Source organism: Carex rostrata, chromosome 14 (assembly GCF_964058835.1).
Source record: "Carex rostrata chromosome 14, lpCarRost1.2, whole genome shotgun sequence".
NCBI classification, from domain to species: domain Eukaryota; kingdom Viridiplantae; phylum Streptophyta; class Magnoliopsida; order Poales; family Cyperaceae; genus Carex; species Carex rostrata.
The window spans coordinates 5,038,063-5,063,152 of record NC_135931.1 but is presented as its reverse complement, the minus strand read 5'-3'; the positions used below and the strand labels follow the sequence as shown (position 1 = coordinate 5,063,152).

Genomic DNA, 25,090 nt, shown 5'->3' with positions numbered 1-25,090 from the left:
CCCTGTTGAATGATATTTGTAAGAAATTAGAAGACACTTGTGAATTAGATGATTTAATCACAAAAAATCAATTCTAAAACATTATTGTTCTACTCTATCATAAATAATTTAATTGAATCCTCGAGGATTGATTCCAGAGCATCTATCCCAGTTTTTGGGTATGTTTTTAGTTAGTTGGCGACTTCAAACTTCATACCTAGAAAAACATTAATTAAGTTGTTTTAACTTCTTTCTGGTCCTTGCTAGGAGAAAATATGACAGCCTATTGGCATGTACAATACTTGGGAATAACATTAGTTCCAGAGTTGAGAACAATCAAGAAGCTGGTAAAGGTTGAGGCATAACCATTTTCAACCTTGTCAGTCCAAGAAATTTGTGGTCGTTTAAAGAGAGTAATGAATTGATGTTATTTTCAACATGGTCAGTAATGTGTCCGAACCAGTGTTGTAAATAACAGTAATGGGTACCGCCAACAACTAATCAGCCTAAAAAGACATTTTTTACAACACTGGTCCGAACTGAGTATAAAATCAGCAGTCTGAAGCCACCTTGCAGGAAATGCACAATAAGGAGGCTGTATAGTGGAGATTCAAACATACATAATTTGTGGGTTAGTTAATGCAAGTTTTTTGAGGTTTGAGGTTTCCATTGCACAGTAAGGTAAAACTTGAGCAAAATGAGGCACTAAGTTTTTGATTAAATGGACCCAAAAAAAGGCAGTTCTTAACAAGGCTAACATAATACAAGTTTGTCAGTAACTGTAAATGGACAGCCCATTGGGAGTATAAGTAGGGGTTTATGGCAAATTTCATTAGCATTTAGCTTATATGAAGTGGGCGTTAGCGCAATAGCTTAAAACCGGAATAGTAAACATACATACAAGATAGACATCAATTTATTCTGAAAATGTAATGTAAATTACCAATTGAGGCAAACTCACTTCCCTGGAAAAGTATTTATGGCCTACCTAGATAACACTGACATAATAAACAACCAACTAAAACACTAATCGGAATCTCAGTGAGTTCAATTTTCTTTACCAGAGACTACCAAAAGTATTGATCCCAAGCAGAGACCAGAGACCAGAGAGGCAGAGACCAAAAGGCAAGACCTGATTGTAATTCAACATAACTTCCAACAAAAAATAAAAACAAAATGATATCTCATAAGTCTTCATAACATATCAAACCAGGACTGAATTCACAACAAAACGGAAACCTAATAAAAAAACTCAGATCTAGACCTCATGCAGTGAGCACAACGGCGCCACCAGCTGCCTTGATCTTCTTTTCGGCGATCTTGGAGATAAGCTTGGCCTTGACCACCATGGGTTGGGATGGCAACTTCCCCTTTCCTAGTACCTTGAAGTATCCGAACTGCGTCACATCGACCATCGGCGCCGCTCCCTCACCGTTCGCCTTCGCCTTCACCTCCTCTGGAACCATCGACCAGATGTTCTCGACATTGACAGTCGGACAGTGGAACTTGTTACGGAGCTTGTGGAAGTAACGCATACCTACCTTCCCAAAGTACCCGGGATGGTACTTGTCGAAGAGGATACGGTGGTGGTGCATGCCTCCAGCATTACCCCGACCGCCAGGATGCTTGCGGTGTTTGCCGATACGACCATGGCCGGCGCTCACATGGCCTCTCTTCTTCCTGTTCTTCTTGAACCGGGTTGCCATGGCGTGATTAGGGTTTTGGGTGGGAAGGGGAAACGAGGCGGCGGGAGGAACAAAGCGGGGCTAGGGTTTGATCGGGGATTGATTTTATATAGGTTGAGATGGGTTGAGTAGTTTTGGTTTAAATAATTTACAAGCCCAATATATTAATGGGCTTAAACAATTTTGAGGTTCTGCTTAGAGAAAGGTTATTTTTTTATGGGTTGACACGTTCTGTGTCGTTTCCTGTATAGAGAACTTGGGCTGACATTTTAAAAAGTACGCAATAGCCCCGTTATAATTTTTACATTATCAATCGCTAAGTTACAGTAAAAATACATTACTAGAGGGTTCAAATGCCTCCATGTTTTTGTGTCTTCATCGTGCCTCCATTTCTCTCCATTATTTTCAAAGTTCAAACAGTCGGTCTGAACCGCTCAACCTAACCTCCATACTAAAATATGTTTGGAGACCAAATTTTATATTTTTAGGAATTTTTTTACTATTTTTTTAGATAGGTACAAAAATACTGTTTTTAGATGGTTCAGATTTACTGATTTTGTACCTATCTAAAAAAATAGTAAAAAAATTCCTAAAAATATAAAATTTGGTCTCCAAACATATTTTAGTATGGAGGTTAGGTTGAGCGGTTCAGATCGACTGTTTGAACTTTGAAAATGATAGAGAGAGATGGAGGCATAATGGAGGCATTTGAACCCTCCTCTTACTATATTTGTTTTCATTAATATAATATTAGAACATTGTACTTATCCCTCCTAGTTTATACCCCATTAATACCACCCAATTCCTTTCCTTTTGTCAACTTTTTCTTTTAATTTATAAAAAAATAGGCGAGTGTGCATTTTGCAGTAGTAAGTGTGATTTGTGAATCGCACAATAGTCTGGAATGCATTTTAGGATGATCTACATTACTACATCACAAGTATGAAAATTTAAAATAGTAAAATGTGCATTATTCATTAGCTAAATGTGAATTGTTCAGTAGTTGAACTTGAATGTGTATAATGAAATAATTTAGTGTATGTGTTTTGAGAATTTGAATGATATGTCTAAAAAAATTAATACAATTATTGACAGCTATCAAAACGTGTTTTGTCTTGGGAAAAAAATACGTGTTGTTATTAATAGTTATGATGTATGAAAATGTGAGCGAGAAACAGAGGCTTACAAAAGTTTTCTTTTGTAGAGTGATTTGATTTTTATTAAAATAATATGTAATTTGTCCAACAAATTCACTATACTTTTAGGCCGATTTTTTTATTTATATCCAAAAAATAAATCAAATTACAAAAAATAACCACTTCGAAGTTGAATTTTGAAAACTACCCAATCCGGTTACCCAGTAACCGGAATTTTTTTTTCCCGTTACCCAATTCCCGGATTAGTGAAATGGGTCCGGTTATTGGTTAACCAGAAATGAGCAAAATGTTTGGTATGGTATATGTCCGGTTAATGGTGCACCGGTTTTTTTTTTTTTTTTTTTAAATAGAATTTTTTTTTTTTTGTATTAAAATATTAGAAATGTTGAATATATTTCTTTGAAAATAGATGGAATACAATATAATTTGATTTATTAGAAAGACTGCAACAAATAACCCAGATCAATATTTTTCAGATCGAATTTTTCGTGGCTGTAAGAAAAAATAATATATTTCTTTATGTGTTATTGGAAAAAAATAAAAATGCTTAGATTCCGAGTTATTGATCCCAGTTCAAAATTTACTTCTAGGTAATCTAGAAAATATTATGATTTTTCTAGTACATTTAATTTATTAAAAGTTGTATCTATTTTGAAAAAAACAAAAACTTTAATTTATTTAATAATTATTATTCAAAAATAATTCTCAAAATAGATACAACTTTTAATAAATTAAATGTACTATAAAGATCATAATATTTTATAGATTACCTAGAAGTGACTTTTGAACCGGGATCAATAACTCGGAATCTAAGCATTTTTATTTTTTTTCCAATAACACATAAAGAAATATATTAATTTTTCTTACAGCCGCGAAAAATCCGATCTGAAAAATATTGATCCGGGTTATTTGTTGCAGTCTTTCTAATAAATCAAATTATATTGTATTCCATCTATTTTCAAAGAAATATATTCAACATTTCTAATATTTTAATACAAAAAATAAAAAAATTCTATTTTTTTTTTTAAAAAAAAAAAAACCGGTGCACCATTAACCGGACATATACCATACCAAACATTTTGCTCATTTCCGGTTAACCAATAACAGGACCCATTTCACATTTCCGGTTAACCAATAACCGGACCCATTTCACTAATCCGGGAATTGGGTAACCGGAAAAAAAAAATCCGGTTACTGGGTAACCGGATTGGGTAGTTTTCAAGATTCAACGCCGAAGTGGTTATTTTTTGTAATTTGATTTATTTTTTTAATATAAATAAAAAAAATCGGCTTTTAGGTTATGCTTTAGAAACTTCCACATAGAGGAAAGCAACAGAAAGGATCATAGCTAATTTTACTTTCTCTATACTCCAATTTGAGAGTGATAAATCTCAGAGCTTTTGTACAGCAATTAAATTCAACTTCTCTCCCCTCTGTTCTCTTCTGTTCTATCTTCGATTTTTCTCTAAGTAAGAGAACGACTCGATCAAATCCGAACTGCTGGAATTCCACCTCTGTTCCCTACTCTTCCCTTTAATGAACGATATTTTACATTTTTTTGAAACACAGACTTAGACTTTAAGTCTTAAAAAGAAGAGTTACATATGAAACTATCTTCCTCTCCACCAATTGTTCATGGCTCTTTTTTCCTCTTTACCTATACTTCGCATGGTCTTGTATCGTATTAGTACATTACTTGCGTTCTTTGAATTAATTAATGATTCGTTAAGATCAACATTTTATTGTGTAACATAAATTACGATGTAAACAATTTTCGTTAGAACTATTATAATTTGTTGTAGCTTCTATAGAGACCTCCCATGCTACAATGTGCTAATCTCTTTCAAAATATTACTATTTGAAATGTTATCTTTATTATATAACTATTTGGCTGTTTAGTTTATTATTTTACGAGAGATTTTTATAAAAATTCTATATTTTCTTTCACATTCTGATCTATATATGTAATTACAATAAAGAATGCATATATAATTTTCTTTAGAAATAATTGGCTGTAGTTAAGATAATTATATCTAATATGATTTAATTACAACAACTACAATAATAAAATACATATATAATACCAATGAATTTAATTATTTTATATTTTTAATCGCGCATATAATAAACAATAACTTTAATTAACTATTAATATGAGTAATTATGATTTAATTTATGTAGGCATACATTTTAAAACAACATAAATGACATTTGGAATATTAAAATATTATTATTTAAATAACTCTTAACATATTATGAATTTAATTTAAATATGGAGTTGACTAATTGCCTCCAAGACTAAATTCCCGATAAAATTTCTAGACTAACGACTTTGACCGGGATCACCTTCTAGGAAGTCGCTAGCGACTTTTGCACTCAAGTTTGTTGCTCCACAGACTTGTAAAGTGCTGATTTCAAGTATGTAAACTTAACATATAGAGTAAGGCTTAGGTGCTATGGATAGCATAAGGTCTTCCATGCTACGGTCTCAAAAACCTATCGAATAAACTTCAAACTTCGATCTAAGTAACTCAATAAATTAGTTATATAATGAACTTATAGAATACCAATTTTATTTTATTTGAAATTTTTTACTTTTTTTTTTATTTATGAAAGATAGCCAAAAAGACCTAAAACATTGGCAATTTTCTTTTATTTTCAAGCTATTTTTTTGCTATCTTTCGTAAATTATAAAAAATATTAATTTTTTTTTCCAAAAATAGTAAAAATTGATATTCTACAAGTTTATTATATAACCAATTTACTAAGCTACTTAGATAGAAATTTGTAATTTATACAATAGATTTTTAAGACCGTAGCACGGAAGACCTTATGCTATTCATAGCATCTAAGCCTTATTCTAACATATAATCTATTTTTTTTCCTTTTTAAATCTGACACCAGTTGCTGCATTTAATAATATAAATTCAAAATTTTGAGTTTGTAAATCTTGTTATACAACTCTCTAAATCTAACAAGTAATCTTTCAATTGTATCTTTCAAATTTGCCATATGCCCATGTCATCCACAAAATTATCAGGTTGAGTGGCATTATTCTACCAACGGACCTACCCTATCGTTCCCCTAAGAACCTGACAACTCTTCTGACAAAAATTGGGTGGATGAAGATGTACTCTCCTTCAGGATAGCTGATGTACTCTCCCGATACGCGGGATGTCAACTCATGGATATTCTATCAAAATGCCCTGCCAAACCAGTATTGGGATCCGGATGAGATGATTCAAGAACCACCGGTTGAAAACCCTCAGGAAAACCAACCCCAATTTGGCCCTCAACAATTGCCTCAAATGGATCAACCGTTACCATTTCCTCAAATTCCTCGAAACCCAAATGATCAAATGATGTGGTTATGCCAAAGAATGCAAGAACAACACATGTCCTTGGTGACAATGCAAGCAGGGATGGTTAGAATGGAAGGGACATTGAAGAATCATACCAAAGCCCTTAAGAATCTTGATGAACGCCAACAAAACCTCTCAAAGAAATTCATCAATCAATTTGGCGTGTCGTGTGGCTCAGTTGCTTCTCGTGGAGAAGAACCTGAAGAAGAACCAAACCTTGATGGTATTGATGAAGAAGATGAGGAAATGGATGAAGAAGCAGATGAATCCACTCAAGACCCACCCGCACAGTAGATCTACCTTTAAAATTATCTTAATTGCATTTTCAAAATTGACAATTTGATCTCTTTGCATGAACTATTAGTGTTATTGTTGCATGTTTTAATTATGAACTATAATGAGGTTTAATTCGTGTTTTAAATTTGTTGAACTGCTACAATTATTAGCTAGCTATGATTTAAATTGCTCAAATCTAGGGTTCAAATTGCAAAAATTGTGATTTTTAGGCCTTTTTCTTCAAATCTCATGTTATACTATGCTTGCAATGTTTAATTTTGTTGAATTGCATGAATTGATTGAATTGACATATTAGATATTTGCTATTTGGTGTTAATATGTATGAGATGTAGATATTTTAAATGTGGTATATGAATTGATAACTTGTTAGGGGCTATATTGCATAAAGTGCAAAATTAGATATCATGAAGCCTTAATAAATTGTATTGAATTGTTTTGGATTGCATGAATTGAAATGGTTTATATACATGGTTTATGTATAATTGATGTGCATAATTTGATGTGATAAATTGAAATTGAAATTTCTTGCATGATTAGAGTTATACCCTCAATCATAGTTTATTTGTGAATTATCGTTGTTACATTGCTAAATTGAGGGGGAGTGCATATTTTGAGGGGAAGCACTTAAAATTAGTGCTAATTTCTATTCCCTTTCGTCGATTTCCAAAAGGGGGAGAAATTGGTAACAATTGCTAGATACACAAAATCAAAATTGAGTGAACCAAACTGGACAATTTTCGATTTATGCACTTACTCGCATTGTATGTTTTTGCAAATCGTCAAAAGGGGGAGATTGTTGTTCGTACAATAATCATTTTCGTCTATTTGACTAATTTGTAAAAACATACAATTATTGAATTTTACGATTTCTTCTATTTTAAGATTATGTAGGTCCAAGAAGAGTTGGAATTACAGAATGATACGCTTGGACTGAAGAAATCATGAAGACTTTTATCAAGAAGACAAATTGTAAAATCAAAGGTGGTAAAATAAGTTTGAGGATGTTTTTGCAGAAGTAAAACGTTGGTAACGTTTATAAAACGTTGTAACGTTTTAATTCTGCCAAAAACACTTAAGTAAAAGATTGATTAAAAACACAGAAATAACTTAAAACGTTATAACGTTTTTACAAAACGTTGTAACGTTTTAGGATTACTAAAAACGGCAGAAGCACTGGTGTACAAAACAAATAAAACGTTGTAACGTTTTTTATTAAACGTTATAACGTTTTAGGATTGTCAGTATTTCAAATATAAAACGTTGTAACGTTTTCATAAAACGTTACAACGTTTTAATTAAATCTAAGCTTCAAACAATTCCTGTTTTTGATCAAGATTTTACAGCACAAAACGTTATGTAACGTTTATAAAACGTTGTAACGTTTTTGAACCTTTTTGCTGAGCTGTCAGAAATCTAAACCCTAAATCGCAATTTGAACTAAAACGTTATAACGTTTTATAAAACGTTGTAACGTTTTGGTTCAAACAGCTCATTTTTGAGCTGACACTATAAATAGATGAGTGAGGTTTTCTTCTCACTTATCTGAGCCGACCCTAATTAATTCAAAAGTGATTTTCTGAGAGCTTAGCATACTCCATTGTTGTGAGAGCCTAAAACTTCAAAATCCCTCAAGCAACCTCAAATCTACTTCACTAATCTTGATATAGATTAGGTTAGAGTGATCTATTGAGTGTTTCTCTTGTGTTCCTAGACAATCGAGACCTTGTTCTCATCTCTTGAGTTGGTCGTTTGATTTCCCGCTTGGTGTGTAAGGGCTCAACGGTTCACAAGTTGTAATCCTTTCGTATTGGGTAATAGGAAGGCGCACCTCACAAGGTTGCGAAGCCCCGGAGACGTAGGCCTTTGTTTTGCCGAACTCCGTTATCACCCCGCGTGTCAAATTTCTCTAAACTCATCTTTTTACTTTCAATTGCAATTTAATTTCAGTTTTTGAGCAATTAAAGGTGCCCCTAAGTGCAACAGCTGCTACATCTAATTATTTAAATCTAAGCTTTTAAGTCTATAAGAATTGAGAAAATCTAGTACAAAAGATTCATAATTTTAAATTCGTAAAATTTCTCATGTGAAAAATCTCGCCCTGAAATAAAAAAAGAGAGGAAAATATAAAATAAGAAAGAGAGATGGGTGAAGAAAAAAAGAAGAGGAGGGTTCAAATGCCTCCATGTTTTTGTGCCTCCATCTCTCTCTATTATTTTCAAAGTTCAAATAGTCGATCCGAACCGTTCAACCTAACCTCCATACTAAAATATGTTTGGAGACCAAATTTTATATTTTTAGGAATTTTTTTTACTTTTTTTTTAGATAGGTAGAAAAATACTGTTTTTAGATGGTTCAGATTTACTGATTTTGTATCTATCTAAAAAATAGTAAAAAAATTCCTAAAAATATAAAATTTGGTCTCCAAACATATTTTAGTATGGAGGTTAGATTGAGCGGTTCGGATCGACTGTTTGAACTTTGAAAATGATGGAAAGAGATAGAGACGTGATAAAGACACAAAAACATGCAGGCATTTGAACTCTCCTCGTAAAAGAAAAGTACAAACGTGAAAAGGAAAAAGAAAAGGTGAGTTTGCGGAGAAAATTGAGAGAGATTGAAAGCCGGGATAATACTTTTCTTTACGCAAATTTTAGATCAGATACAGGTTCCTCCAGTAAAATATCGGGTCTGCTTTGCGAAACACCCAAACGGAACTCCAGTTACTCCCCCGCCGCCCCGCGCACTCGAATCTGATCAAAATCTGAGCGGAGAAGTTTACACAGGTACAAAATTCATATCTTCTCCGGTACTGGACAAAGGAATCTTTTAGAATTAGTTGATCTGGACCGTCTGTTTGACTTCTCCACGAATCTCTTACTTGTCCCAAAAATGTGGCGGTCCGATGTTTGATCACAGTCGTTCTTGATGTAGAGTAGTGTATTTTGATCCAAACGAAGAGTAAAATTACCTTCAACACCTAAGGTAACAGAAATTTTCTGTTTAGATCCTGACTGTTCGATTAGAATTCACACGAAAATGAAGAAACCTGTGCATTTAACGTACGACCAGATTGGTTCGGATTCTGATCGGACAGTTCGTATCTAAACAAAAATGTTCTGTTACCTCAGAGGATATGGACAGAAAAAGGGTCAAGTAAATCAAGTTCAGTAAAGTTTGGAATTTCGCTTCAGTTTGAGGCTTCCGTCTCTAATGGCGATGCTAAGGATCGGGAAAGGCGTCAGTTACAACAGGCACCGACCTCAGCCAGTACGAATTTTTCTATTGATCGCCTCCGCTATTTTACTTGGCGTGCTATTAGTCTTCCTCTCTTTTTCTTTCTCGTTCTCCGCCAACTCAAAGGAGAGAGAAGCAAAAAAATACTTGTACTGGGGAAATCGAATCGATTGCCCAGGAAAGTGTTGCGACGAGTGCGCTGGTCTCGCACACCAAGAGTCCAGCCTGAGATGTGCGCTTGAAGAAGCTTTAGTTCTCGACAGGTACTTGACCAACTTTCTATAATGGAAGAGAGATTTCGGTTTTGCTAGTATTATTGCCAATGTTTTAAGGTCATTTTTGAAGTAGAGCTAATTCTATCTCATGTAACATTTAAGAACATAATTTTGAAAAGGGATTTTACGGTTATAGGTGCATGTTGAATGTTTCAGGGTGTAAATTTGCAATGTGGAAGCTTCAAGGGTATTTTCATGATAATTGAAAACACCTGTTTAAGAACTAAAAATTGTGGGGATGTTTTGAAATATATTTTAGCTTGGAGTGACAAGGCAAATATAACCTGTGACTTTGCATATATAACTAATGAGGATCAATATTTTTTTTTTTGTACACATACTATTGGATGGTTACTACATCTAAAGGTACTCCAATGGTTCTTACTATGATGAAAAGTGGCCAGTGATGTAGGTTGCTTGATACTTGTAGTAATGGTGGATAGCAATATTGTATCTCAGTGTTTTGGTAATGGAAATGGAGGCTTAATCTTTGCAGTGCAGATGCGCAATATGTTCCATTTCTTATTCTGTCTTTTTTAATTTTTAGAATATTTGTGATGCCTTCAAGAATGTGCCTGAGTAAAATACACAACACAAAAGGGATACTTCACACTAGCAACAGTACATCTAGTGATGAAAGGTTTGTTCAATTGACCTTAAACCACTTTTCTGTTTTTAATTTAGTGGTGAGTTTATACCTTGTTTGCCTGTAATGTGACTGATTGTTGATCAACGTAAAAGAAGAGGTATAGTGAGGCATCTGCTCAATGAAAGTTAGTTTATGCATAAGTTCTATAATTTCTGCATAGTTGAACAGTTGAGGGTTTGTCAAGGAGAAATTCGAGGTATAATTATGTATCAACTGATAACTGGGGATATTTTGGATTCAGTTAATGTGTAATTGCACAACTGAGGTCAGTCTGAGCAAACATTGAGGTTGTTTCTGTCACAAGTCACAACTGTATAATTGAGCCTACATTGACCAGAAGCAAGGTTGGAAACTTGGCCTTTTGCCAGCCATTTTGATTAAAAAAACAGTGAACAATGAGGAGACTATTCAAGTTGATGCAAACTGAACATAGTTTGATGGTTGATTGAGGAAGAATTGAACAAAAATGAGGCATAATAGCACAAATGAGTTATGGTAATTTATTATTGTTTTTGGTTTTTCCTATGTATTCAAATTGCACAATTTATACTTAATTGAAAATCATATTTTAAGTTGTTTCCTTTTATCAGTACTTTTGGAGTATCTATTTTCACTACAAATTAAGGATATTGAAGAATTTATTTAATGCCGTGGTGACAACCATAGCCTGATACAGGCTGATACCCTGGACCAGGACCCGTAGGGCATACAGGCATGAGAACTACTTTACCATGATATTGTCCCAGCAGTACAGTTATATAGCCTGGACTGCTACATGAGGCACGAGAAGTACTTTACCATGATATCAAACTACATATTCTATATTTAAGTTTTTTTTAATGAAGCTATACGAGGGATGCCAAATTAATTCTTAACGACAATTGTTTGTCTATCAAATAAGAAAATCAAGTGTATAAGATAATATTATACATATCATACACTGTACGTGTACAAAAAATTAAGTCATTACTTTATTTTGGTTTGCATCAAGAGCTTAAAAATTCGAAGGATCATAATTTGTCAATGCCTATCAAAGCAAAGTCGAAAATTTAATGTGCATATAAGTTAGTTGATGTAAAACACATTTAATCGTTTGAATTTTGTTTTTTCAAACATGAGTAAAATAGTTGGCATCATTTGTCACCTAAATTCATTGGCTTTGGATCCCTTCATGAACTATATTATTGAAATCCTAAAAGAAAATAGAGAAGAGAAAAAACAATCCTAGCAGTCACCTATATGCAATGCATACTATGTTGCCGGTGGAGTACATTTTACAAGACTAATGACTAAATTCAATTTAAAAATTGTAGATGGGAGGCAAATTCTTGTGCAATGGATTCTTTGTATGACATACAACTAATTTCCCAAACTGTACCAGTTATACTTGATAATTCGGATGCCTGGTTTCAAGTCTTGTCAGAAGGTAAAAAGTTAGGTAAAAAAGGTATAATTCATGTGAAGGGTGTTAGCCGAGCTGAGCTCAAAGGAAACAAATCCTATTCTGATGCACTTCTGATCAACCGCACTGCAAATCCTCTTGCATGGTAAGTGTATGTACTGATATTTAAGACTTTTTTATTAATTTTCACTGGTTCCTTATGCAGCCAATTAATGCTATCAATTTTGAGTGATTTGAGGCTCAATTCGCAATTACTCCCAAATGTAACAACAAATAAGTCAAGAATATTCAATAAGAGCAGATAATTGTTTATTGGGAGCTTAGTAATTTTTGTCAGTTTTAATGCCATAATTCATGCTGGTACAGGAGTATACCTGACAAACTGAGTACCTATTGTTAACATTCATGCTAGTGCTTCATTGAAGAATCCTTGGGTCACTGGTAGTTGTTCTCTACACATTTTATTCTTCCCCCTCTTACTAAGCATATTGATGTGTAACAATGGTCATTTAATAGAATAAATTGTAATGGAAAAACAGGTTTGCAGAGTGCAAAGATAGAAAAAACAGGAGGTCTGTGAGGTTACCATACTCTCTTCTCCCTACAATGGCTGCTAAAAGACTGAGGGATTCTGCAGACAAGGTTAAATCTCGTTCTCATTCATATGTTTGCTGTGTGCATGTTTGTCTATTGTGGTGGCAAGATGTAAATCGATATTCAGTTTTCTTCCACTCCTGAAGATGAGGCCTCAATATTCATTATTTTCTTGAGTATACTCTTTCTCTATATGTACCCAATTCCAGCTAAAAGGAACGGGCAGAGTGAGAAAATGTTTGAATGGGGGGGGGGGGGGGGGGGGAGTCAAATATCAAACAGTGATATAAATATGATGATCCCATCAAAATTGTTTTATTGTAATTATGGGCATCAACAATGGAACAAATTTCATAATTTTATGGGGTTCAAATATAAGTTTTTTTTAAGAAAATAGAAATAGGACACTAATAATATACATATATATAATTAGATTAAAAATGGGGGACCTTGAACCCCCATTTGTCTTTACTAGATCCGCCCATGCTTAAAAGTCATTCATATTTGAAACAAGAAGCATAGAATAATTTGCATATGTTATTTATTTCTTTGATTTTGTAGATAAAAGGGTTACTTGGGGACTATGATGCTATACATGTGAGGCGAGGAGACAGGCTTAAAACAAGGACAGATAAATCTGGGGTTAAAAGAAGCCTCTTTCCTCATCTTGATAGGGATACACAACCCCAATTTATCCAAAAGAGAATTGCCAAGTGGGTTCCAAAGGGCCGTACTTTGTTTGTTGCCTCTAACGAGAGAAAACCAGGGTTCTTTGCACCTCTCTCTGTCCGGTAATTTTTTCTATTTTGTAGCTATGTATACCTCCATACTGATCATTTCGTACAGATGTGGGTATTGGTTCAAATAAATGACCGAGTAATTCTTTTTTTTTTTTTTTTTAGTGTGTGGTTAGTTGTCCTCTTTGCAACTTGCTTTCCTTCATTTGTTCACCTTCAACTAGGAATAAAATACTGTATTGGTGCTGTACTTGTGTTATATGTGGTTATCCCAGTACAAGCTTATTTGCCAGCTTCTGTTATTTTAGGTTCATTTTCTTGGCTCTTTTTGTTAAAATTTCCTAACTGTTTAAATATTTCATATTTTGCAGTTATAAGCTGGCCTACTCATCGAACTACAGCTATATATTGGATCCTTTGATAGAGAACAATTACCAACTATTCATGATGGAGAGGCTAATTATGCAAGGTGCAAGGACCTTTATAAAAACTTTCAAAGAAGATGAAGGTGATCTTTTTCTCACTGACGACCCCAAGAAAACCTCCAACAATTGGCAAATTCCCGTTTACACTGATGAAGAAAAAGAAAACTAGGTCTTCATTTTTCCCTGCACACCTTCTGACTTGTCTTTCATTGAAGTGACCGTAAATGATTGGGTTGATTCTTCATCCAAATGTTACATATGTTGGTTTTGTTAAATAGATACTAGATAGGTCTTGGCCTCTTGGGTGTAATTGAATAGAGGGGCTGGATTATTACTTTTTGAGGTTTTTATTTTATTTTAGGAAAGCTTGAGTATAGTTTATGTAAAGACAAATTTTCAATTGTATTCTTTATTCTTTATGATTCTTCAGTTGCACGTGTTAACAAATTTTTTGCATTAATGCATGTACAATACTGCATAATATTGTTTAAATGAAATTGATATCACACGATTGACCTCAAAATTTGTCACCGTAAAAGCAAACAATGTTCATTAAAGCTGCTGTAATTTTAATTGCACCCTAGAGATTGGAAAAATCTATTTATAAAATTAAAAAGAAAAAGAATTATAGCATTTGCATTGCACGAATGACTATTCAATCATCCATGAGTAGTAAATTCCTAAATTTTTTTTTCGGCCACTAATATATTTACAGAATCAATAGTATGTGAAGACCAAATATTTATAATTTTTCAAACAAAAGTACTTGGTAGCTTCAATATTCGGTCTTCACACACTATTAATAATGTCCCAAATAAGTAAATTCAAAGTATTTCTATCTGAAAAATATAGTGGATTTGAAAACATGAGTTTGGGACATAATATATTTGAAAAGTTGTTGTATTTGATCTTCAATATTTGGTCTGAAATGTTGTTGTGTATTTTTTTTTCTTCTTATTTTCAAAACATGACTACACAGGTACCATACCAAGTCCTCATTAAATTGGGCTTATATTTTGGTTTTACATCGACCTATAATTCAGAGCCCAACTGATCCATGTACCTGGGGCTGTCAATGAGTTGAGACAAATTAGGCAAAATATGAACTCGGCTCGTGCCAGCTCGAGCCTAGCTTGATATTAGTTGAGTCGAACCAGCTTGTTCATGCTGTGAGCTGCACATTGGCTAAATATTTACATTAATTTGATGATGTGAGTCGCTCATAGACCACAAATTGAAAAATAATTTTATCTTATTCTTGCAATGAATACAAAAAAAAATTAGTAAATGAGTCGGCAAATAACAACATTAAGTCCAAGGATTTAAGACTAAAACAAAGTTTTAATGTATGCCTTTTTAAAGTGTTTTTTCTTTCTTCCAATTATAGCTGCTCCACTGGAAGTATCCCTAGATGGAGTTTTGCTCCAGGAGTGGAATACTAAAAATTAGTGGCATTTCAATATTTCATTCACTCATTTTTTTGATAAAATAGCATGGATATGGGAACCTTCTGGTTTATTTATAGTTAGGTCCTTATACAAATTCCTTACTTTTGGAGGTGTACTTAAGAATAAGAATATGTTACGGTGGAAGTTATCTATTCCTTACCAAAATAGATCTTTTATGTGGCTCCTTACACATAATAAAATTATTACAAAAAAAAAAAAAAAACTAGCAAAAAGAGGTTGGCCTGATTGTACTGTCATTTTTGCTCAAAAAAAGAAACTACTACTCATCTGTTTTTAAAATGTAGGTTCACTCAAAAGGTGTGGTTTTGGATTGGTTTAAGTCAACAATACTACCAACAGTCCAACAATGGCACTCCATTAAAGATATTATTGTTTTTTCTTATTCTTTACCAGCTGATAAACAACAAGCATTTTTTATTATTTTCAGTGCACTTTGTTGGACTCTATGAAAAATTATAAATGAAATTTGCTTCCAAAGATTACCACAGAAATCCTTTAAGACAACAATTTTACTAATCATTTCATTGGTTTCTTACTGGATAGGAAACACGCTGAAGAAATTCGAGTCTTCTACAGCACTCTGGCTGCCTGATGAGATTGATGAGATCCCCTTACAGACACTTTCACCGGAGGAGGACATGCAGATGGTGGTCTATACTGGTTCCCACTGTGCCATGCCAGTTGATGAAGACAATTAGGATGGCGAGGAGTAAACAGTGCTAAGATGGCTCTAGTTAACCATTTGTTAGATAATCATTAACTTTAGTTTTGGTTATTAATAGTTATGAAGTTTAGTTGCTTGGCTACTTCAGCCTTATTTTAGATAGCCTATGTTCAGTAGTTTTGGTATGTTGAACTCTGCTTTTGGTTTTCGTATTTTGTGTGTATGTTGAACTAGTTTTATGTTAATGAAACGGACTCTAAAGCTTTTTATCAAAAAACAAAAAAAAAGGTATACTGGAAGCGTGAAACAGTGGAACTTTTCATCAGCTGAAAATAGATCTCCTGATCTATCTGCTAAGACAACTTACGGCCAGACCCCTTAATTTTCCTAATTTGATTTACCTAGGCCAAAATTGAAGCAATCAATGAAAAATTTCTTTGTTTGATGGAATCCATATCCTGTGCGGTAACAGAATATTTCTGTTTAGATTCAAACTACCCAATCCGGAACAAAAATTTCGGTGGAATATAATAGCCTTTTTAATATTTGTACGGGATTCTGATTGAACGGTTCAAATTTAAACATAATTATTTTGTTACCATAGTTTTTTGTAGCATTTTATCGTACTGGCCTGACAACGTAGAGCTCTTTAGAAAAGCTGCATATTTTGTATTTCAATCCATTCCAATAAAACCTAATAAATTAAACAAACTATATACAAAAAAAAAAAAACTTAATTTTGTGTTAGTTCTGAAAACCATCTGCACCCTTCGCTTACCAAAATCCTGGGCACATTGAGGAGTGTGTGTGTGTGTGTGTGTGTGTGTGTGGGGGGGGGGGGGGGGGGGGGGGGGGGGATTAAATAATATAAATAATAAATCATGAATGTAGCCTCTCTTTTTTTTCAGTTCAAAGCTGCTATCTTCCACGAGTAATTGATTCCCTTTGCCTTCGTTGCTTTCGCGTTTTTCTATGAGATTATTCATGTAATCAGCTTTATTTGCAATATGCATTGCACGAGAGCTTACGAGAGAGAGAATCTAACGAGCTTTTGGGGTTCTTTATAACGATTGTGGGGTGCCAATCTGCGTGTCACTATCAAGCCTTTGTCAAAGGCTCAAAGCTACCAGATCTTATTTCAAAAATCAACTGGTGAGCAAGAGCGACTATTAAGACTAAGAGCAAATTGTTACATGTCATCAACTCATCACCTTCTTCAACTTAAAAAGGGAAACACAAAGTTGCTTAACTTTAATTTAATTATAAATAATATCCTCCCCCATTTTGTAATTTTATTGTTGTTGTTGTTATTATTTATTATTTGTAATTTTATTGTTGTTGTTGTTATTATTTATTATTTTATTATAGGAATTAATGTTAATAACCCGGACGGATGTAAGTAAATACTATTTTATAAACACATCAATTAAATTATATAAAAAAATCATTTAAATATATATATATATATAGAGAGAGAGATTGGCTACTCTACTTACATAAGCATATGAGGGTATATGCTTATAAGTCATTCTTTCGTTTTCAAAATCCAAAAAGTCGATCTGAACCGTTAGATGTGATCTCTATATTGAAATGTGCTTGGAGACCAAATTTTACATTTTTCTGATTTTTTTTTTACTATTTATTAAACCACTTTGAAAATTACTGATCCAACGGTAGCTTCTGATTTTACTATTTTGTTAAGCCATCATTGGATCAGCGATTTTCAAAGTGACTTAATAAATAGTAAAAAAATTCAGAAAAATGTAAAATTTGGTTTCCAAGCACATTTCAATATAGAGATCACATCTAACGGTTGAGATTGACTTTTTGAATTTTGAAAATGAAAGAATGACTTATAAGAATATACCTCCATATGCTTATATAAATAAGTAGAGTAGCCAACTCCCCCTCTCTCTATATATATAATAAGATAAAAATTGAATTTTATACCAAGAGTAGACTTTCATTTCTGATAATCTTCATTAATTGCAATTTATTCTAGAACTTTGTATATACAACTTAACAAAAATTTAATGCTGCAATTACGTGCTAATGTTTCATCAAACATATATAGAAGGGTTAATTTATTTGGGTATGAGCATATACATTCCAGCAACTCAAATGAGTTTTTAAATAACTGTTAACTACTTTTTAGAAATTAAAATCTCTAAAATTTCTAATTTTCATATCTCTGAAATTAATTTTCAAGTTTTTATTAAGCCACGTCAACAATAAATTAAAAATGAGAAATAATTTGAGTCAATTATTTAGTTAGCATGGAGCTTATAAACAGTTTCTTAATAAAAAGATTTACTGCATAGTTTCTAAATAAGAAATTCTTCCATATCTCTGAAATCGAATTAGATACTGTCATATCATATTAGAAACAATGCAGGAGCTAAATTTTCAAAAATTTAAACGCAGGGGTTATAGATAAGAATGTGTGAACAGAGAAGCACATAAACATGCCATTTGGTGCATGTGACCCCATGTGAATCACCTCAGAGAGAACTAGTTGTCTAAGAACTATTCATCTGAATCATCTCTCTAAATATGTTATATACAAAGAGCTAACTGCTATCTGCAGATTATGTTGAGGTTTTTTGGAACCTTCATGCTGGCATACACTCACGTGTAACAATGCAGGAGCTTTGGCTGCTTCTGTGATTTAACATATTTATGGCTACTTTCAATATGTGAAGAAAAAAACAAATTGATGACATGCATGTGCCAAGCCTGAAATCTGAATATACGTGAAACACAAGTCTAGATGCTTCTTCATTATTAAATGACAATCTTTTTCTTTTTCTTTTCTTTTTTTTAATTCGGATCCGACCAATTCGATTTCGAGGGGAATATATACAAATTCTTGTAATATTTGTGTTAAAATAATCGGACGGTCCGAATTTAAACTGAATTTTTTATTTCTATCATATTCACAAAAAAAATAAACCAAAACACCTCAATTTAGTGGGAATTCAAAATTTACTCAGGCTGCCAATTCATCTAGCGGCTCAAAGACAGTACGTCAATTGGCCATGCGGCCATAGTCTAGAGGCCTCCAAATAAATTAACAGCCCCATTTTTTTTTTATAAGTAACATTAAATATCTAAACATAATTGTTTATGTTGGTTTTAAAAATCAAATAAATTTTCAAATTTTAATTAGCATGGCACATATTTTAAGGAAGTCATTAAATTTCTGTAAAAAATAAAAAATTCATTTGGAGGCCCTTAAATTGGGCCACATAACCAATTGGCGATTCCTAGTCTTTGAGGCCGCTAAATAATTTGACGACCTGGGTAATTTTTGAATTCTCATCAAACGAAAATATTTTGATTTAGTTTTTTTTATTATGATATAAATAAAAATTTCGGGAATTTAAACTCACAATTTGAGTTACGTAGGTAATATGAATTCGTATTTGTTTATACTTTACTTAGTTGGATAGAGATATTAAGAGCATCTCCAATCCAGCAATTGAAATTAATTGCTAAATTAACAATTATGAAAATTTTAAAAATTAAGCAATCCACTCTTACATTGGTGCAATCAACCAAACAATTGAGAATTAAACATTTGACCAATAAGAATTTAACATTTGGCCAACTCATATTTAGAAAATGATTTCTTATTAAGCAATTTTTTCCAACAATTGCTAAATAAGCAATAGCCATACAACCCAGCAATTACAAAAACAATTGACACGTCAGCATAAGCAATCCATAAACAATCACTGTTGGCACCATTTTATCTTATGTAGCGCACGAGTTATGTGCTTTTTAATTATAGTTTTATTATTCTTGCGCTTCATAAAGTTAAAATAATATTGTTAACATATTTATCCGTACTTATTTTTAATTGATAGAATCGTTTCACTTTGTCAAATAATAAACAGGTACGATAGAGTTTACTATTGTCTTCAAGAAAAAAGCTCCAATTATTTTTGTTATTTTTATTATTTGTATTATTTATTTTTAAAATTGCATTGGAAAATGAAACTACATCTACAAATATTTCAGTTCCAATCAGAACGAATTCATATGTGTGTGTGTGTGTGTTGTATATATCTCTCGCATATTAGGTAACTTTGCACAGTAGATTGCACATTTGTATAGTCTAGAGGACTCTAGTGGAACCCTTGTCTCACTAGGATACACATCTTATGTTGTCGCATCTAATTAAATAATTTGATAATTTAAATTGTGGCAGTCAAAGCTAGATCTTAGAGCATCTTCCAAAATGAATCACTGGGTCACATGTGGATATATATTTATAAGCACAAGACGAGAAATATTAAATTTACTGGGACATTGAAATAGTGTACTTCACAGTATATTGAACAATTACTGAAAGAACCACTGCAGTAAAAATATATAATATAATATATATAAGATGCAATATCTGGAACTGGAAGGATATATAAATCCATTTATCTTTGCATAATGACAACAAATTTTTGAGTGAATTTTGTAAGCCATAATAATATTATGCAGTGAAAAAATTAATATATATTTTAAAGTGAGTTTCATATTATACAATATTTCAAATAATTATCACATGACTCACAAGTAGGGCTGGGCAAAAAAGCTCGAACTCGTAACTCGCTCATTTACAGCTCGTTTATCTCAGCTCATTTACAACTCAACTCATTTACAACTCGAGTTGGCCAACTCGTTTAATAAATGAGCTGAGTTCGAGTTGGCCCCAACTCGCTCATTTATAACTCGAGTTACATAGTATTGGTCGCAATAAATTTTAAAATAATCAAACCCGAATCTCTAGACTGTTATTTGTGCTTTGAGATTCGTGTAAAATATGTTTGAACTTGTGTTGTAATACTATCACTGGTTAAACGAGTTATAAATGAGCTGTGAGCCAACTCGAGTTGATAACGAGCTGAGTTTGAACTTGTGTTGTAATACTATCACTGGTTAAACGAGTTATAAACGAGTTGTGAGCCAACTCGAGTTATAAACGAGCTGAGTTCGAGTTGGCTCTACAGCTCGTTATTATCAACTCAACTCGAGTTGGCTCGCTCGTTTATTAAACGAGCCGAGTTCGAGTTGGAGGTAACTCGCTCAAACTCGGCTCATTTACAGCCCTACTCACAAGTCATAAGTCACAATCAAGTAACAGTTTTGTGTGAAATATGAGAATTATTACCATGATGCCTCATGAGTAGTGTGTGTATATATAATATTAATAATTTTTAAAATTAATTTGGTATAGTCAAGTAGTAAAAAAAAAGTTTATAAATACTGTATCTATATAAACTTAAGCGGTAAAAAAAAAAAAGTTTACAAATTATTTTAACGCATTCATTTTTTATAATTTTTTTTATCACTTATTCATACTAAATTTATTTGAAATTTATAAATTTTGTATGTACACATATCACTTTAAAATAACACTCACACATACACATTCTTACATGTACCTTTTTAAAAATCGGAGCCCCTACTTAAACAGTGCATGCATATATCTTGATTGATTAATTAATTAATCAATTAGTTAATTGGTTAGTACCAGTATATTACAAAGTTTAAATCACAAAGGGATTATTTTGCAAGACTATTATATGTTTAGCTCTTCTTCATATATATGATATACTTGTTCTCTGTTTGTCTACAAGCAAAGATTCGGGAATATAAATCTGAAAAGTCATGAGATGAAAGCACTAAAATATAGGAAAGCCTAACATGATTGTTTACACAAGCTAGCTAACCCTAGTGCAGTCTTTTGGTAGTTTGACTGATCCAATTTGAGGTTGAATGGCAGATGTGGGAAACAGGACAGCACTTCTGCACTTGTACAACTCTCCTTTTCAGACTTGACATCACAATCAGGGGCGGAACCAGGGGGGTGCAAGGGGGGGCCAGGCACCCCCCAACTGAGGCGGAAGTGCTTGCTGGGTGGTTATTTTTATGTGGTTTTTTACAGATGCATACCGATTGGCACCCCCATGCAGTTGTTCTTTCGTCTTTCGGCAGCTCGGCCCCCCCCCAAGTTCAAGTCCTGGTTCCGCCCCTGATCACAATAACACATATATAACGGCTGATTTCCATTATAATTTTGTTGAGAAAAAAATAAGGATCTAGTCCTTATTTATTATTTATTTTATTATTTTATTGATGATAGGTTTTAAAAGGAAATCAGGTTACAGATTGAAAAGCAATTCAACATAGTTAAATTTCACTTTTTTAATGAAAAGAAAATAAAAGAAGAAAAATTAAAACTTAAAACTCTTCTTTCAGTGTAAGTAATTCCATTGATCTTGTACCTCCTTTACCAGATCTTGTATTTTTTTTTTATCTGATTTCTGAAAATTCTTGAACATCTCTCTTTCCAGCATACAAACATAGCCAGAAGAAGTATTTCGATAACCTTTTTGTCCTTTTTTTCACTTTCCATCGATCTATACGTCCCCTCACTTCTTAAGATTATTTTTCAATCTCACCAAGCCAATTTATATGGGGTCAATATAATTATATTGGCAAAGGCAGAATTTTAATATATGAGGTCAATATACATTTAAAAATTTATAGAACTCAATTTTCTTTTAAAAGAAGTATGAGATCAAGCTTAAAAAATTTAGAAAATAAATGAGGGTTGAATTTATCATACTTATAAGTTATAACTATTTTATCTTTAATAATATTATATTCTATAGTACAAGTTTAAAAGAATTTTATAATAAATAAGGGTCAATTGACTTCACACATATCCAAAAGTATAAGAATTTGTATTTGTTTTTTCAAAGCATAATACAAGTGAAATATAGGCATACTTTAAGCCCTAGAGTTTTCCAAATTAAATTACTCGTAATATTCATGATTATATTAAATTTCATAATTATATTAAAACCAGTGATGGATCTACGTAGAGTCAGAGAGAGATAATTGTTCTTTTTGCCTCAAAAAGTTTTAAGAATATTTCTACACTTTTCTCAAAATACACTGAAAATATACTTCATATTAAAAAAGTTATAAAATTATGTCTCACCCTAATTTTTTTTCAAAAATACTTCTATTTTTATGCTTTTCTAAAAAAATTATAAATAGATAGTGCAAGTAAAAAGTCAATGCCCTCCATGTGGGAAGTCACAAGTTCAAAACCTAGATAGAAAAATCCTTGTGGAAATTAAATAGTTGGGTGACTTGACCTTCAAATCTTTATTAAAGAAAACAAAGAAAAAACTTTAATTAAAAATTAAAATCAACAAGATGCCACATTAATTATTTCTATAATAATAATAATGTTATAGTTGTATGTGTATAAACAAATTTTCTGAAGAAAATAATTTACAACTTACAAAGGTCGGATCGATTTTTTTACATTAAAAAAAAGGAGAAAAACCTTTTAACTTAATTGAGTTCAATCATTTCAGCAAAAGAAAGCCAAGTCATAAACTTTTTAACTTTCTACAAATGTATATGTTACTTTGAGTAATAAATCTATTCGATCGTGGTTCACACTCTAAAAGATTTAAAAAGGTTCGAAAGACAAAAGAAACTGCTTCTCTTTTCTTTTCTTTTATTTAACAGAAAGTACTATTTGAATTCTCCATAACGGGTCAAGACTCCCTGATGTATATGAATCCGTATCACCCAGCTACCTGAAGTACAAGCGGGAAATCCGGACTGTTCTTTTAGCTTGGCACAAATTTCAAAGCAACCCCCTACAGTTATAATAGGTTCTGATTTGAATTTGACCTGAATAGAATTAATCTAGACCGTTCGCTTTTTTAAATTGTACCTTAGGTATCTAGGGGAACATGGACTCGATGTATATTGTGTCGCCAATGAATTACTGTTATATAGAAGAAGATGATACGTACCATTCTTTTAACCTGACACATCTTAAAGGAAACCCTACATTTTAAATAGATATCGGATTGAGTTTGGTCCGGCTAAAAGTAAATCCGAACTATAAAGTTGTGACCATATGGTACTACAAAGGATATGGATTCATCACCAATGCCACACCTTTTACTTAGAGCATTATAATATGATTATAGTTATCATTTAAATAGCTTGGTAATTAGTGATATATGAGATTTCTTACAAACTTAAAAAAACTGAATATACCACATGTACCAGTATTAGAGAATCCAGACTTAACTTTTGCTGGTATGGTATATAGTGGACTTTATGTGGATCTAAAAAAATTGATTGGTGCCTTTGAAATTCCAAAGAGAAAATTCTGAGGAATGTTTGTCTGTTGTTCAAAGATATCAATTGGAGGCATCAGATTCAGAGCTTTGCACACACATCCAATCCATGTGGCCGCAGACAGTAAAAGGGAAATTTTGAAACTGATATAGCATCAATAGGTGGGACCTTTCCTCTTTTAAACTTTTAATGGGCATCTACAGTTTTGCATATATGCCCCTCAATAGTCAATACTCTCACTTTTGAAGAATTTTTTATTTGTTGTTATTGGGTAGCCACTAGCCATTAATGACTATACATTGATAATTTCATTTTAATTTCAATTTTTGGTGGCAATTTTATTTGCAATTTCAGGAATTTATGTAATTTCATAACTAGAGTGATTTTTTTCAAAATGTCATGGGCAAAAACTATTAATTCCTATTCATTCATTCAGAAATTAAATTTTAAAATGTATGAGAATTCCTTTTTCAATTTACGAACGCTAAAAACAATCAAAATTTATTGCATGAGTGCAGTGCTTTTGAAATTCATTTTAAATTCATTTTAGTTATTTCTATTCTAATTTCTGTCAAATTTCATGAGTGTAGATGCTCTAATGTTTTTTTTTGTAAAGGTTGGAGGTCAAGCCATCTAACTATTTAATATCTATAAAGGATTGCTTCTTCCGAATTTTGAACCTGCGACCTCTCATATGGAAAGTATTGCCTTTGCCACTATATCAAAGGCCGGTTCTCGTAGATGCTCTAATGTTAGTAGATGCCACTATACCAAAGTATTGCCTTTACCACTATAGCGGAAAGGGACTTTTGAATAAATTCACGTCATCAATTAGAGTTAAAATCATAAATCTAGATGAATTTGCATAATATTCAGGAAAGTTTTTTCTTATTTCAAATGCGCTTTATAATTTCTTCTCATGCAAATATTATCCTTGGTCTTGTGTGTATTTGTATTTGTTATTTATTATTATATTCTTTTGGGAA

General features: G+C 32.5%; 1 protein-coding gene and 1 pseudogene across 2 annotated transcripts; one reads left to right on the top strand and one right to left on the bottom strand.

The window, feature by feature from the left end:
* Window positions 1-1,115: 1,115 nt before the first annotated feature.
* On the bottom strand, window positions 1,116-1,780 carry LOC144565324 (large ribosomal subunit protein uL15x pseudogene; annotated as a pseudogene). Its single transcript, XR_013514873.1, has one exon. The product of XR_013514873.1 is annotated as a large ribosomal subunit protein uL15x pseudogene (transcript).
* A 7,840-nt stretch (window positions 1,781-9,620) lies between these two features.
* Window positions 9,621-14,215, top strand: LOC144565323 (uncharacterized). The gene is made up of 6 exons (XM_078315048.1): window positions 9,621-9,977; window positions 10,537-10,629; window positions 11,952-12,185; window positions 12,580-12,682; window positions 13,196-13,425; window positions 13,743-14,215. The coding sequence occupies exons 1-6, from the start codon at window positions 9,691-9,693 to the stop codon at window positions 13,963-13,965; spliced, it is 1,170 nt and encodes a 389-aa protein (XP_078171174.1). The 5' UTR covers window positions 9,621-9,690; the 3' UTR covers window positions 13,966-14,215.
* Window positions 14,216-25,090: the final 10,875 nt, after the last annotated feature.